General features: G+C 44.4%; 2 protein-coding genes across 3 annotated transcripts in view; one reads left to right on the forward strand and one right to left on the reverse strand.

Annotated features, from left to right (window-relative positions):
* LOC143208836 (rho GTPase-activating protein 20) overlaps nt 1–9,130 on the reverse strand; it is a 289,326-nt gene extending 280,196 nt beyond the window's left edge. For both annotated transcript variants that reach the window (XM_076423806.1, XM_076423718.1), the window contains exon 1: nt 7,820–9,130. In XM_076423806.1, the coding sequence (XP_076279921.1) occupies nt 7,820–8,011 (192 nt within the window). In that variant the 5' untranslated portion in view covers nt 8,012–9,130. The remainder of the gene's footprint in view (nt 1–7,819) is intronic.
* A 2,601-nt stretch (nt 9,131–11,731) lies between these two features.
* LOC143209244 (uncharacterized) lies at nt 11,732–16,466 on the forward strand. The gene is made up of 8 exons (XM_076424677.1): nt 11,732–11,872; nt 11,986–12,267; nt 12,842–14,150; nt 14,262–14,443; nt 14,520–14,653; nt 14,791–14,923; nt 15,005–15,186; nt 15,266–16,466. Exons 2-8 carry the CDS (start codon nt 12,015–12,017, stop codon nt 15,380–15,382), a joined length of 2,310 nt encoding a protein of 769 aa, XP_076280792.1. The 5' UTR covers nt 11,732–11,872; nt 11,986–12,014; the 3' UTR covers nt 15,383–16,466.
* Nucleotides 16,467–16,619: the final 153 nt, after the last annotated feature.

Below are 16,619 nucleotides of genomic sequence, written 5' to 3' on the forward strand. Positions count from 1 at the left end.
GCCGCTGATCGTTAACCGGGGACGACGCGCGAATTCATTTCGTGCAGAATCTTCCGAACGAATCGGCTCAACGATTCAGAGAGCACAACGCGATGTCCGGTCATCGAGAGCACATTTTATACCTATGCGAAAACTGAAATCGAGGAGATTAGATTTCTCATGGTGAATCCCTCATGCATCCCAACGCTCGATGATAACGCGGCTGGCCGACTAGGTCATAAGCGGACCCTACACGGTCAATCGGAATGACAGTCACATCGAAGATTGACATTCGGATTGATCGTGAAAGATTAATACTGACGGACTGATGAAATGGACTGACGGATTTCCAGATATTTGGAAATATTCCTTCGTGATTGAAGTAAGGATTGACAGTCTGACTGTTCAATCAGACTGTCATTCCTGATTGACCGTGTAGGGTCCGCTATAGGCATGAAGTAAGGGTAAGGAGATCTATCTGTACAGTTTGGAAGTGGCGACAAAACTTGTTCCCGTATTGGGGAGGTACGCCAAATGGAATGGCATGAACAGAGAATGTCAGTGTCAAAAACGTGTCAAACGATGAAACGGAAAGGTTAGAAATATATGGTTATGTAATGACCGGTGAAGAACTAAGACTTTAGACCAGGTTAGGTCCACAAGCTGGTAATTATGATACAAAACTTATTAAATACATTCTATCCTTACGAACTAGGTTAACAGTACAAAAATAAAGATATAAAATACAATATTAATGGTAGTATTGGGTTAATAGAAAATACACAGTGATAACAATAACATTATACATATACAATAGTATTAATAGAGGTTAAAATCAGGAAATACGGGAACTTCATGGTCATAGGCTACAAATCGTTAAAACAGCTGCGAGCAACGACAGGAAAATGCTGTTCGGACGTTCGGTTGTTATCGGTTGTCAATTATCGAATAACTGCCATAAAAGTCCGGGCTGATCGATTTCCCGCGTAATCGGCCGCATTAAAAATCATGTCGCGCGTGGAGAGCACGAGAAAGAGAGACAGAGACAGAGGGGCCAGCTTTTACTCCAGGTGCGCGTTTAATCGACTCATTTGCAGGGGAGTTTTTATAGTAATCGACTATAGGCAGGCTCGGTCTCCGCGGTGCGCTCGGTGGAAAGATCAAATCAACCGGCAAGAAGTTGCGATACACGCGTGCGCGCGCGAAGTGCGAACGAAATGGGTCAATCCAATATGAGCATGCCGGAAATTACATTCGACGGTAGAATCGCCGAGCATTATATGTACCGGCCACCGCAAAACGATATCGTGTGCCGGCTCGCTCTTTGTCTCTGGCCGGCACACGTTGACTCATACAGACGTCGCCGGGAGAGAATGGCAGAAAACCCGCAGCCGAGCCGCGACGGACAATGATATAATTGATAGGTGACCGAGGATAGGACTGGAAGACCGAACGAATCGTGCGAAATGAACGCCGCGGCGATCGAAATCTAATTTGACCGGCCCTGCGTGACGATTTGAATTTATTTACTGAGCAAGGACATCGTTCGCGGTTCGATCGATCGACGATCACTCGAGTCCATCCACCGCACCGGATGAAAATTATTGAGTCGAATGGGAGAAGCATGAAATAGTACATATGTATAGCGAAAACCCTATTCGTTATATGTACTACATACACTGAGTAAAATAAGTCTCCGTACACTCTTTAAAACAGAAAAACGTTTTTATAATTATACCAAATTGGCCTGATGTTTTGTAAGCAATTAGAAGCATTGGTTTACTGAATGATGTGCAAAAAATATTTTCTAAAATTTACAATTTACAAGGTTGCATGCAAAAATAAAAAAGGCACTTTACAAAACTTTTTTATTTGGGCCCTTAATAAAAATTTAAAACACGTGTTTTGTAGACCTGTGTTAGTTATACACATGCTGAAAATTTCATCGAAATCGGTTGACGACGGAAAGAACGACACGCATCGAAAGATGTACGATTCTGTGGGTTTAACACCTATGTACGATTTTCACCTATTTTAACCGCTCGTAGCTCGTGTGTATGTCAATCGATTTCTATGAAATTTTCAGCAGGTCTGTAACTGCTGTAGATCTACGAAACATATATTTTAAATTTTTATTAAGGGCCCAAATAAAAATTATAAAAAAGTTATTCTGTTTTAAAGGGTGTACGGAGACTTTTTTACTGAGTGTAGAGTACCTATGGCTCTCGCCTAAAACTGTGGGAGAAAATGAACAAGGTGGAAGCACCACTAAATATTATAACGCAATCAGAAAGATCATTAACTATCACTTGCAATAACGAGCCCATGAAGTGCCTAGGGCTTTCACCGAGGGTCGTCTTTCTATATCAATTCGAAGTGGAATGCACACAATATTATGGAAAATATCCACTAGTCTTTCGACGAGGATTGAGAAACCCATCGATCTTAGCTTCTCAGTTTTTGTTGTATTAAATAAAGTGCCTCGACTTTATCGAATTATCATGGTCACCGAGTTGGCGGTCGACGTGTTTTACTTTCAGCACGAATTTACTATGGTAAATCGTAATTGAAACTTGAATGTGTTATTGCTATTTTCCTGGACCGCTTTAAGCCGGCACACGCCTACAGAAGCAAATAAAACGACGAGATAAAGGAAGATAAGGGAAATGCAGTTTCGTCCGTTTCCTGTTCGACGGCTGCCGACACGCGGCACTTTAATAGACGGTTACCGGTAATAAGCAGGAATCGGGCACGATTAGAACGATCGTTGCATGCCGGCAACGTCGGACGGTTCTCTATGCTAAACACAGGGATGCCCGGTTAATTCGACACTGTCACTTTCTCCGTCGTCCCATGGGACGGCATGGCAAGTCCGTACCGTCTCGTTCCATTTGGTTCGCGTATACGAGGATCGATCGAGGCTACCTTCGATCCTCCTTCTCCTCGAGTCGAAAGTGAGTTTCGCGGTCCGCGAGAAACGTGTCAGTGACCTTTGCAAACGACGGCACGTCCGTGTTCACATGTGTTAACCGAGCCAGAAAAAATCGATCGTGGCTTCGACTATAAACCTACCGGATGGATCTTTACGATCGCGGCGATATCGAGAATCGAGTTACCTTTGCCAAATTGAATTGAAATCGTCTTGTTCAAAGTTCAAACGGACTCTTCGGGAACATTCTGAAGTTACAAAAATTTTTCAAGCAAGTGGATCCTTTTTCCTTTGTTAACCGACTTCGAAAAAGGAGGAGGTTACTCAATTCGATCTGTATGTGCCTTTCTTTCGCTTTCTTTTCTATGTATGTTCACCGATTACGCCGAGATGGAATCGGAACGAAACATGTTTGCATCTTGTAGCGTATGTCTCCCGATTGGTTCCTTCAAAACAATTTTGCATTTTTTCATTCTTTGCGGTTTTTATTGAACATAGCCAATAAGATTGAAAAAACATCCTACGCTGTTCTACAAATTCTGCTCGTTTCACTAAAAAGTGTGAAATAGAAATATTTTATGAAAAAAAATTAAACCTACTTCGAAAAAACGCACTAAACAAATACACTAAAAAGTATGAAATAATTTCCATTTAATTTATGTGAATACACACACGAACTTAAATACAATACAATCTTTTCTGGAAATTACGAAAATCCTCAAATTCTTCTACATGCTTTCACATATTAATGTATCTTCTCTTCCCACCTACTGATTTCCAAGTCCATCATATTCCAATTAAATCATAATCAGCAACATCTGTCATTTGGAAAATTTTCAATTTCGCGCCGACCACGCATACGAAAATGTAGGAGTAGTCTTTCAAAACTGAAAGCTCACCCTATATATGTATGGTCACAGTGACACCCTGTTTTTTCTCTCATCTCCGCAGCGTGTTTACAAGCAAAATGTAATACAGTATCAGCGATAGTTTTTCGCAAATATCTCGAAAACTAAAATCGAGCGGCGGTAACATGTATAGGAAAAAGTTGTTCAGAATGATGACTTTGACAACATATTTAAATTTCATCAAAATCGGTGAGGAAGCCCTGAATGTAAATAATTACCTTTTTTTTTTACAAAATTTTTTCTTTTGTGATATTGACAGTATCCAAGACACGTTCGCAACTAAATCACAGATGCGTGTGATCTCGACGTGCGTGGCACGTCTTTCCAGCGCAAGTGGTAAAGTAAGTCGTTCAATGAATGTGTCGAGATCTGGCGATGTCAATTCGGTACGGTGAAAATAAAAAACACGATCGAGCCGGAACGGCAGAGTGATTAAAACGCGAGAAAGCGCTAGGACCCCGGATGTTTACCTTTTAATTATGCGCACAGTTCGACAAGCTAATTGTACGAAAGCGCACGGAGAAAGCGATAGAAAATGTGCGTTTCCGTAACGCGCGGAACGGGTGCCGAATCGATTCGACTCGATCGAGCCGCGATTCCCAAACTAATTAAATATTATGAAAAGAAAGCGAATAAGAGACTCATCGATCGGCTGGTATTCGCGCGTTGCAAAACGTTCCCGTTTCGCGGGAAACGGTAACCGGGAGTAGCGTTATTGGCGCCGACGATATATTTCCTACAGGCGAAAGAATCGGCAGCAACAAATTGCCGGGCAATTAGATCGTAAGTCAGGGGAAACGCGTCAACAGTTTGCGGGCGAGATCGCTCGTCGATCACCGTACCGCACCGGCGAAAGACTTGTCCCGCTGCATTAGCATGTAATCGAGGTTTCTGCTCGATCGTTAAACAGCGTGAAAACCACCGTCGAAAATCACGGTGTGCAACGCCCTCGATAACGCTGTGCAGCCACCGCTTGGCGACCTTGTGCAACGATCGTGTCGATCGATAAAGGAAAATTGGAAAATTATCAGACGGAGCAACGGTGCCTGGAGAACGCTGTTTACGATTCTCTCTGTAAAACCCGCGAGCCAGGCTCGTTGGGAAAAACTCGAATGATCTTAACGCATTACAGACGAATGACGAGGTATCTTATGCGCAATTCATATGCGGCTCGTAATATGCTCGCGATAAACGTGCTTGCACCGAAATGCGTAGAAATTTTTGTTTTCTTCTTCTCGATCGAGGAATGTCCACGTTGATTGCTGTGCTATTTCTGACCAATAGAAGAATTCAGATATGCAGCCGACGATTAGACATCGTTGACGATAATGTATGCGGACTTTGTATTCATATATAGAATTTCACTTCGCAGCGTCTGTCTATAAACTGGGAATAGAAACTGCTTTTCGAAGCAGTAAAATTTCGACTAACAGGTCGATGGCGGAAAAAAGCTTTCGACACTAGGCAAACGAAATCGAAGAACCAGTTACGAGCGAGAACGAGGGCAAAGTGCATGTATCGGGACCAGCTAGAAAGTGCCGGGTATCGATCACGTTGCGCACTTTCTTTCTTACGACGATTACGTGCGGAGTTCAAGGAACCGCTCAACGACGCTCAACGACGCTCGAAGACGCCTTCACTTTTCTTTCGCGCGAGCTTACGTACAGGCAATCCTATGCCAGTATTGTTATTATCGAAACGTGTTCGACAGCTGAGAACGTTCCTCTTCTCAGCGATCGGAAGAGAAAATAGGAAAAGCGAAGACTGGCGTGAACAACGATTCCAACTATCAGCGAGATTACCATCGATCCGCTTGCGCGGACAATGGAGAAGAACCTGTTGCTACTCCAAATTTAGAAATGCTGTTTTTCGAAGACTTTACACGAGACATTCTTTGGAAAATTATTCACGATTAGCTAGGAGTGCAAATAATGCACTACCACAAAGAATTATTATAAAATAAAAATTTCGGACGAGACTGGTCTCCAATTTTTTATTTTGCAATTTTCGAATTTCTACAGATATCTTTAACTTGAAGGCTGTTTGTCAAGTCAGACTTGTTGAGACTTGCAGGTCCCCGAGGTGCACCGATTGTAGTTTAGCGCAGAAATTCATTTGTAAGCATAGATGCACAGTTCGGTATTTTAGAAGACGCGGCACTGAAAGTGTGAAATCGATCGTAGAGCCTGTAATAAAGGTTGCCCGAGATCGAGATCGAGATCGAGATCGAGATCGGGATCGGGTTCGACAAAAGTCAGCGTCCGAGTGTAGAAACGCGGCGCACAAAGGCGAAGCAACAACGCACGTACACAAGAAGGGAATGACGTGCAACGTTCATATAGACACCGTTTAAATATCGAAGGTAACGCCTCTTACTCCTGTATAGAATGTACTCGGTACGGCTCGGTAAAGCCGGCTTATGCTTACACCGTACCTCTACCTGTTGGTGGTATGTACATTAATCTAACGTAAGAACACCGCGTTGGCCGCGAGTCGGCGAGTTTCGATTTCTACCGCGGAATCTGCGCGCCATTGTGCACATCCGCTTTTCTTAACTCGCAAACTTTTCTCAGATCGCTTAACGCCAACAACGTCTTTATTTACAATTTATATAATTGCTCTGTTTAACCCTTTGCTCCTCCTGTACGATCCACGTTGCACAATGTTACCTCGATCTCTGGACGAGTATCTCTAACAATAAGTGATCTAGGGTTGATCGCACCGCACGGACGAACATTTTGGAACCATTACACGTTTTGCACTCCAAATTCGTCCTTGTGCAAATCAAATACACCCTTTTGCAAATCAAATTCAACCTTTCACTAATAAAGTGTTTTTAAGTAAGTTTAAAAAAAATCGAATTAAATGTAAAGTAATTGTTAAGAAATTCAAAATTTTATTCATTTCAAGGATGTACATCAAATACTCACCTAAAAGTTATTACCAGTTCATTAACTTTGTAATATATGAAAACTGTGTGCAGATATGCATATGTCTGACGTCATACAGCGCTCAAGGGGAGACGCCTTCCAGTGTAATTAATTTTCAATATTCTCACAGGTTGGAATTGATTTGCAAAAGGGTGAAATTGATTTAGAAAAAGGTGAAATCGATTTGCAAATGGTTGAAATTGATTTGCGAAAGGGTGAAATTGATTCGCGAAAGGGTGAAATTGATTTGAAAAAGGATGAAATTGACTTGCAAATGGGTGAATTTGGAGTGCAAAACCTATACAAGCTTGAATTTTCCACGATGTTACCGAGGAGATAGGTTGTGTACACGCGACACAGTTCGAGACAATCGGATCTCTCCCTCCTCTCCCTCGCCCTCCAACCAAATGACAATCGAACACTATTATTCCCCCGAGGTGTTCGGATAAATATTGTTCTCATCTGATCGATCGCCGCGCAGAGAACCATAATGACATTCGCGATTTTTTTTTCATTCCGTGTCATACCGATGTCTCTGTACCGATCTTTGCTATCGTATTATTTATATCGGTGTAGAGTGTTTACTAATTGAATAGAATCATTCTCGTTATTATCGTCAGTTGACAATCGTTCGCTAATTTACCAATGTTATTTCTGACTTTATATACCTATATAATAATTGCAATTATAACGTTTGTTTACCTTCGTTCGAAGGTTTAAACCTTGTACATAGATGCAAGAGCTATATATTTTGAAAACATATTAGCATTTACAGATTTGTCTTCGAAGGACGTTTGAAACTTCAAAACGGAGAAAAAAATACAAATTTAAAAAGAAATCATTGTCCTAGACTCTCTAGTTCTCGAGATATTAGCATAAACAAGGGTTTCATACAGTTAACACGAATGTAAGCAGCTAAAAAGAAAAATACGTTTCGAACATTTTTCAAGAAACTGTACATAATATCCTGTATAAATCTCAGGAAAATCGGCGTGTTACACTTGGGTAATGTCGCGTGTAAGTTAGCCTGTTGCGTCTGAAATGATAGATAAAAGAAGAGGAATGGTACGCACGGTGAGCTGGGACTTGTCAGGAGCGATCGCCGTGATCTCGACCGGCCTTGGCTCGGGTGGATTGGCTCTGCTGAGAATGGCAGCCGGCATTTTCGCGACCAGGGACAGCCTCCTGGTGAGCCGTCTGCCTAATTCCGCGCGTCGTCGCACCCTAACGCGGGGACCGGTACCTTTGTACCCTCCGAATTCCATTCTCACGGATTATTCTGTTCGGTGTTATCCCCTCGTGGCCATAGCGCTGCACGGCGGTGGAACGAACAACGCAAAACGGTCACACGTGCTCTAGAAACTACGCGTTGTTCGCAACACGAATCTTCGCAGAGGAATCGGCACTCGTGGTCACGACGTTGATTTGCGCGCGATCGACTGCTCGGCTCGACGCAAACGCGCACATTTTTCGCGCACCGTCCACGGTCTGTTCGTTCACGATCCTGCGTCGACGTTAACCTGTTCGAACTTCGTTTGCGGAAGTCACCGATTCGATCCGATAACTATCGACAACCACTCTCTCTCTCTCGAATGCTTCTCTCCGGCAGCGTCACGCTCGGTCGACGATCGTAGAATCGAATGACACGTGTGTCTCCACTCTCTCTCTCTCTCTCTCGTTCTCTCCAGGATTTATTCGTTCGAAGAGCACTTTTAATAACGCCGAAACTCCTGCTGCGCCGTGAACGTTGATCGCCGATTCTGCTCGATACGATTCAATATCGAGAGACACTCTCGGGTGAACCGTGTGTCTAATGCTTCCTCTGAGAACTGGGTGGTCGATTGTGCACGCAAACCAAGCTTTTTCCGAAAGCGTTCGAAAACGTTTGAGAACACTGGTCCCCGAGCAACGGTTGTCCACACATTGGGTTACACGCACCACGACGACGTAAACACTTGCTCGGATGCTGGGGGCTCGCACACAGGCACACTCGCGCCACTGGCATCCCCCTCTCTCGGCCGGTACATGTGCATCCCAGTCTCACGAATATAACAACACCGTCGAACACAGGGAAAGATGCACGAAGAAGAAGAGAGAGAGAGAGAGAGAGAGAAAGGGCCATACAGAGAGTATGAATGGAAGAGAGAAAGAGAGGATAACGAAACAGAGGCAAGCACACACACGCACGCACGTACCACACACACACACACGGATGATATTCGACTACGTGCTCGAAAAAACGAGGCACGAGGTGTGGAAAAGAGAGCAGCCGGTTCTTGCTGGCGCTCGGTCTGCCTGGCGCGCTTCGACTGAAATTGAATCGCGGCAACCTCCTTCCTACCAATCCTACCACGCGGCCCGACCCGGCCCGTCACACTGCCGGCCTTCCTAACCGCCACGCCGCGCCTTCTCTCGTTCTCTCCATCTCTCGTTCTCTTGTTCTCTCGTCACTCTCCACTGTTCCACGGTTATCCGCACCGTTCGAACCGAATCTCTGCGTTTAAACTTTAAACACGAACGCGTTTGTCCCGCGCTACCGCGCACTGCTTTCTGGTTTCAGCCAAAATATCGCACAGCCGCACAGTGTGGGGCCCAGTGTCGCCAGATCGAGGAAATCGAGGGGCATACATTTTACCCCCTCTTTGATGACCAGATTAATACGTGACCAGTCTACGGACTTAGTGAGTGCTCATGGTGCTGGAATGAGATAGTGGAAGGGGAAACGGAGGAGAAAAACCATCGACCAGTTTTGGTAGATTCTGGCGACACTGGACCAGATCATCGTGCTAGCTGTCCATGGGCTAAAAATCAAAGTCATGTTCATTGAAGTTATTAAAAACTCTCGTTACAATAAGCGTTCAAACAGCAAACTCTTTCAGACAACATTTTTATGAAAACATTGAAGCCAAGACGAATCCGGCGACCTATTTAATGTGAGTCTTGAAATAATGCTAAAATATGCGTGAACAGCTAATTCGTCGTTCTGGCCCACTGTAAGTCGGACGGTACATCACTTCTCCATCTACGGAGCAACTCGACGATCTCCGAAATTCTCTTCCCGTGTAATACGAGCGTCAACACCGTTGTTTCTTCAAATAATTTATCTTTTCGGTCCACTACATTCGTACAGTCCAACGTCGTCGTCGACCTCACTTTCGAACCTCCCGCTCGAGCTCCTTCAATCTCGAACTCGATAGCGCGACCAATCAGCGCAGCCGTATTAAGGGAGGCTGTTGCAGCGCATGCCTCCCTTCTCACAAATAATATAGAGCGCAATGTTTGTCGATGGGTCGACGATGGCGGGATTTTTGAAAGTTGTCAAGCGTACGCGTCTATTGAAAATGCACGTCGGAATAAATAATCTGGTTAATGATGAAAGAAATTTTATACACTTCTAACGAACATATGTAAGGATATTGGAGTATATTAACACCCAGATATGATGTTACACCTATGATAACACCCAGGTTCCTGATATTTTAGGTAAACGGGATCAAGTCGATACTCGATACACATTAAGATTAGCGTGTTCATTGAAAAAATGTCAAGGTTCTACAAACACGACATTAAGACTATCCTTTTCGTAGTCTTATCTTGATCGGCCTACATCGATCGCTGTAATTTCGGGCTAATGCGATTTTAATGAAACTTCGATCGCTAAACAATAAGCACCACACCCCGTTAATTAACTTTTGCTCGAACAGTGGAATTTTCGAAAGTCTCGACGCGACGGTTGAAAAACGATTTAGCCGTCGATTGCGAGCAGATCGATTGCAAAACGTGCTCGTCCGCGTTATGAAACACATCGATCAACTGGCACGAAGACAAATTGATATTGATCGGTGTACAATGTTGCTCCGAATTGAAAGAAACAGATGTAATACCGCCGTTTATGATCTCCCTGTAATCCGTAGAGTAGAGGATCTATCCGGGACTCTGTTGGAATGGATTTCTATTGCGCGGAAGCCGTGCGGTGATGCAACACGCTCGATAATATGAAGCTTGAACAGGCGTTGCGAATGCGTTCGCGGTTGACTCGGGGGATCAAAGAAAAACAATCGGCTACAATTGGCACGATTAGCATGTATTTACGCTTGTTGCGATCGCGAGCGTTCCTCGTCATCGCGACGCGGCTACCGCGTGCCCCTGCTCGCGATAAATAAATTCTTGCGATCTATAAATACCGGGTGTCTATTAGAAAGTTCACTTGTGGGCAAGTCGCGTCAAGCATAACAACAAGCTTCGTGCAGTTTGCTCGTGTGCGATTCGCCGGACTTTTAGCACCACAGTCGCGTCGCCCGTGCGCGAGGATGTCGCGCAGACCGTGAACTTATCCGTCGCGTGTAATCTAATCTATCCGAGCATAGGCAAAAGCGAGAACGTTCCTTACACAATACCATGTGTCAGAAATCATCGTTTCTAGATTCCTGCGCAACTCAAACGCATTTAAGGGGGTGTTCTCCTTTCCAAAGATGGGGGTTTTCAGTTGTCAAAAGCGCTAGATAAAAGATCAATCTAGACTAGAATCTACTTTCACGCTCACGAGACGTAATTTGCATTATTCGGCAGCATGTAGCTATCACAAAGCTGCGCATATAACTATTTTCATAAAACTGCGACAGCTACATGCTGCCGAATAACGCAAATTACATCTCGTAAACGTAAAAGTAGGAATTTGAAAGAGACAGCGGTCTAGATATTGCTTCGGTTTGGACGGAACGTTTGATTGGGTCAGGAGCAAACGTTGAACGGGTCGGTGCGGTGGTAATCTGTATCGAGGCTAATCGATCTTTGAATACAGCAAAGACATCCGATGCGAAGTGAACCACGTTCGTTTGCGTTTTCGTGGAATCGAAATCTGACCTTCCCTGTTCTAAATTATCTTATCTAACCAAAATTCCGGGGCGAAAACGAGATCGAGGACGAGGACGACCATGAAACCCAACATTTCATTCCAGGAGAAGCTGTTCAAGCAGAACGAGATCAGCCGTCAGAGGCTAGCGCAAGAACTCAGGAAACTGGATAATGTGGAGAAGTCGGACCTAAGAATGATAGAAACAGCCAGGCAACGGTTCCATTCGCGTCACAAGAACCTAGAACCGAGCGAATTGTCCACTGGATCGAACGTAAGACGCGCTCTCCGTTTGGTTTCGTCTCGTTTTCGTCTTGTTGCCTCGAACCAACCGAGGGACGTTCGTATTATACAACAGCTAATCTTTCGATCCGATTGCCGACACAGTAATTGACGCGCAGGCTATCAACGTGCGCATGTACGAAACCCACAATCCGGGCTTCTGTTACCATTGCACCGGCGCCATAAAGGAACGTTGTACGGCGCGGACGGTGTCCAAAGAAAACGCGACCAGAGATCCGTACGAGTTCGTGCGCTCGATAATCTTCACCGGCGACGAGGTCGATCCACAGAAAATACTTTGTCTGCATTTGCTCACGGCCCACACCACCCGATGGAACAACAACGACAGCTCCAAAGTCGAGCCTGTGGCACCTCTGCTGGAAAAAGGTATTACACATGTAGCTACTGCTGAAACCATGGAAGAACGTTTGAGAAATTCTTTTTCTAGTCTGCTAATAGCGATAATCAGACAGCAATGATCTTTATGCGAAATAAAAAGTTTCTGTTTAAAGAAACGTCTCGAGTCTGGTGTTTTGAGATAAATAATTTAACTCTAATACTTTCGCTTTGTTAACTCTTCGTAGCTCGCGACTCGCAACTTCACTCGTTTCGACTTCTGACCTCGCAGCCCTTGCATTCGTTCCTTTTAGCCATTTTCATCCCTCCTCTCTCGCACTGTCATTCTCTCTCTATCAGTCTCGCATCCATTCACGCATCAGTCTCGCACTAATTGTAAGACCCAAACACTCCGGGGCCACGATGTCGCGACCATAGACACTCTAAAAATTCACACCCCTACAATTCTATGAAATATAGATTCAATAAAAATGTATTTCTTGAGCTTAATACAGAGAGAGATTGAATAAATTGAAAGCAACGTTACAATATTTTGAAATTCTTCGACATAGATGGAATTCTGCATAGAATCCGCGATCTAGTAATAATCGTTGAACGTTTCAAGCTAAAAAGAAACGGTTTTCTGGCGTGTGGAACAACGCGTTGACGTGCTACGTGGTGGACACGGAAGAAGCTTCGGTCGGGGCGATGAAGAACGTGAAGCTGCACGAGAACCCTCGGAAGAAGATTCTGGAGGAGCAGGCCGCTCATAATTTTGAAGAAAAGTACAGACAGTACATGGGCAAGAACGACGACCTGGGTAAAGCCCTGACGAGCAACGCGAGGACCACAAAGATTGCTCAGCAGGGTTTGGAGAAGATGCCGGTGATCACGCCGCACGTGTACTCTTTGCTCGGCCCTTCCCATGAACTGCGGATCAAGCAGGCCCTGGCCGAGGGCATGTCCAAGAGAAAACTGGCTCGATCCAGCATGGAGATGAATGGAGGCGAGAGAAATAGTTACTCGTTCCATCTGGACGAGGACGACGACGCTTTCAGTAGAGTGACCACCAATGAATCGAACAGAAACTGGATCAACAGGTCCACGCATAGTCCGTCGAGACGGTCCACGATCGGATCGATGAAGCTGGATTACCGGTACACCATGTTGAAGTCGAAACGAAACAGACCGAACGATTACTTGCACCGTGGACCGAAGAGTTGGGAACCGAACAAAGACGTGATCAGTATAAATTCAAGTTTTAGGGCGGTGAAGGACGTTTCCTCGATTACTTCGAGCACCAAGTCCCCGTTTCGCGGTGTTCTGGGGAGCCGTCCGTCGACCAGTTCCCTTTTATCGGCGTCGATGAATCCTGAGACGGCGAACAAGTTCAGAAAGTGTGTCTACTTGAACGCCACGCCGGACAGAGCGTGGCTTGAAAAACAGGACAGAGATCGGAGGATCGTGCCGATCCTCGTGAACTATCAGGTCCAGGCGTTGGTGCAGACCGTGCAGGATGTATTGGAACGCGTGAACCCTGAGAAATCGAGAATGATCGTTCAAACTGCACGAGACACCGACGAAATACGGAGGATGTTGTTGCGGCCTGAGATGCAAATGTTCGTGCAATCGCTGGTGGGTCAGTCATTGATGTCGTCTCCGGAGAGCTATGTGGTCTCAACCGCGGTGATGATGGACGAAATTGATGTTCGATTCGCGGGGATACCAGAAAAGGAAATAGTCGCTTTGACGCTCGAGATGCCGTCGGTTCCATGTCTGGAGGCTCTAATTGCCGAGATACGAAACGGCATATTCCTCGACGCGGGAAAGAATGCCCGGCCGAATGAGAATACCAAGGAAATCTCATCCGAAGAAAAAGTAGCAAACGAGGACGCCGTAAAAAGCACGCTGGACGCGACGCAGGCGGCCGACAAGTAAGTGGAAAGTGTCCTCTCCATGAGAAATCTGTCACTCGTCCGATGTAGGTACAAATCGGCCGAGTTGCAATCGTAAATCGCCGCTGCAACAGTCATTTGATCTTTCAGACCGGGCACGTGTAACGAATGCAATGGAGCTGCAATGACCGCAGCCGGTGCGAGCCGAGATGAGAAACATCGGGAGAGGAAATTTGCCAAAGTTGAGGCACAGATGAAACGCGCGAAAAATAAAGGAATCGTATCCTTGAACGAAAACGAGACGACCGGGCTTGAAACGGTTTCGGTAAACGGTAAGCGAATTTGATCCGACAACGAGATTGCGTTTTTCTTCTTTTTCACGGAACGATAAAGGTATTATGCAAACAGGGGGAAAGTCCAATGAATACGATATCGCGGACACAAAGTCTGGACGAAGCCAGTGGACAAACTCGTCGACGAAGACCGACGAGCATCGGTTATCTTCAGGAAACGTTTCCACTAAACGTCCAGCGAATGCCAAAGTGAGTTTTTTTCGCAATAACCAAGGAAAAAGGATTATTGCACCGACATGGCACGAACGCGTTTGGAACTCCGGTGAAATATTCAGGGGGAAACGATCTGATAACGAATATTTTTCCTATTCCGTGTGTGGTTGCAGAGTTGGAAAGCTGCCCAGGATCCTGGTCATTTAGACGCGGATCATGTAATATTGCGAAGAATGACGAACACTCAGAGAATTTTAGTCGGACAGATGTGTGCCTCTCTTAAGAGCAAGAGGATTAATAACCAAGGTTCTCTCGCGTTTAATTAGATTTCTCCTTTGCGTCTACGATACGGGCCGTCCATAAATTTATTCGAAACTTTGCATGTAGGCTTAATTAACGAAAGCGTACCCCTGGCGGCATTGATCGCCCCGGTCCTTTCCAGAGACAGCATTAAAGTTTTGACACGAGGCACGGTGTACTCGCGAGCGAGCAATCTGTCGACACACCAACAAGAAGCGGAAGAAAATGTTGCGGTACCGGATAAGATAACGGGTCTCCTACTCGCTAAAGTCAATAGCCATGCATTTATTTCTCTTTTCATTTAGAAACCATTTGAAGACAATTCATTGTTATCCATACTCTCTCCAGATACGGCAAGATGTTGCAGAAACCGAAACGAAAAGACGCTTGAAACGTTTCCTGAAACGCGAAAAAGATGAGGAGAAGCGCAGTCAACAGCATCAGAATGGACAAATAGGTGTATAATTATTCCGAGAAAATAAACGTAATTATGCTAGTCAGGAAATAAAATTCTTGTAAATTGTGTAATAGCTCTGGTAATAGCCGAAAAGGTCTGGCTTTTTTTGTTTCGTAGTCAATATTGGTTGGATTTTTGTATCTCGTCGCTCTCTAGTGATGGCGTGCAAAATCACTAACCGTAAATCAGAGTGATCGCAGAATCATGATCACGGTCGTGATTTTAACTTCATTCAGTGATTTTTTAAACAAAAGTGAATCCTAATCCTAATTTTTGAATTAGCACATGACCATAAATACAAAAAAGAATGACATATTTGGAAAATAAAACGCGCGAGTGGGCCATTTTCTCGCAACGCTAGTCTTTAAAATATACCTGTTGAACGTATCAAAAAACCAAACACGACTAGTGCTTTATTAATCGCGATGTTAATTTAATAAATACAACATGGAAACTCCCGTGCACTTTAATTTTTATACGCAACTCTACAGGGAATCTTCATGGATCGTTATTTTGTTTGTCTTACAAATCCAATGAGACGGGACGAAATATCTGAAAGAGACTTCTTTTTAAATAAATATGCAGAATAGTTGTCCACTCGATATACATACTTCAAACAACGCGTGGGTTATGTCTTTCTTATGTAATCCTGTAGATTTTGGCGAGAAAATGCCAAAAATCTACGATTCAGAATCCTAAGCGGTCAGTGGTTCGAAATGCGTGTTTGATAGGTAGAAATGCCCGTGCTCTTGTGGTGCCACCTAGCGGCACACTCATCGCTGACACGAAAATTCACTGGCAATCGGTAATGTCAGTACGAGCACCGTACAAGTATATAATTGTAGGTATACCCGATAGAGAGTGCTGAGAATTGATTGAGCGCACCTTGGAGAAAGAATTTGGAATAAAATTGACGGAATAATGATTGATTTTAATTCATTGAAGTTCATAAGCATATCTAATACGACTCATTACGTTTTACCGTCATAAATATCAGAATAGAACTTCAAACCAAAAACTGCAGTTCCTAGATAACAATAGAGAGAGCACCATATAAGGACGGGAGAGAATGACATTCTATTTCATTTAGTTATAGCGTCTTATCATACAATTCTTGCAATAAGAAACTACCATGTATAAAACATATATGAAATAAGAATTTTCTGAAATCGTATATCATGCACACGATTGAATGCAACAATCAGGTGATCGACGCCACGCAGTCGCGGTTGCGATCAGTTGCGA

This window comes from Lasioglossum baleicum, chromosome 1 (assembly GCF_051020765.1).
Source record: "Lasioglossum baleicum chromosome 1, iyLasBale1, whole genome shotgun sequence".
NCBI classification, from domain to species: domain Eukaryota; kingdom Metazoa; phylum Arthropoda; class Insecta; order Hymenoptera; family Halictidae; genus Lasioglossum; species Lasioglossum baleicum.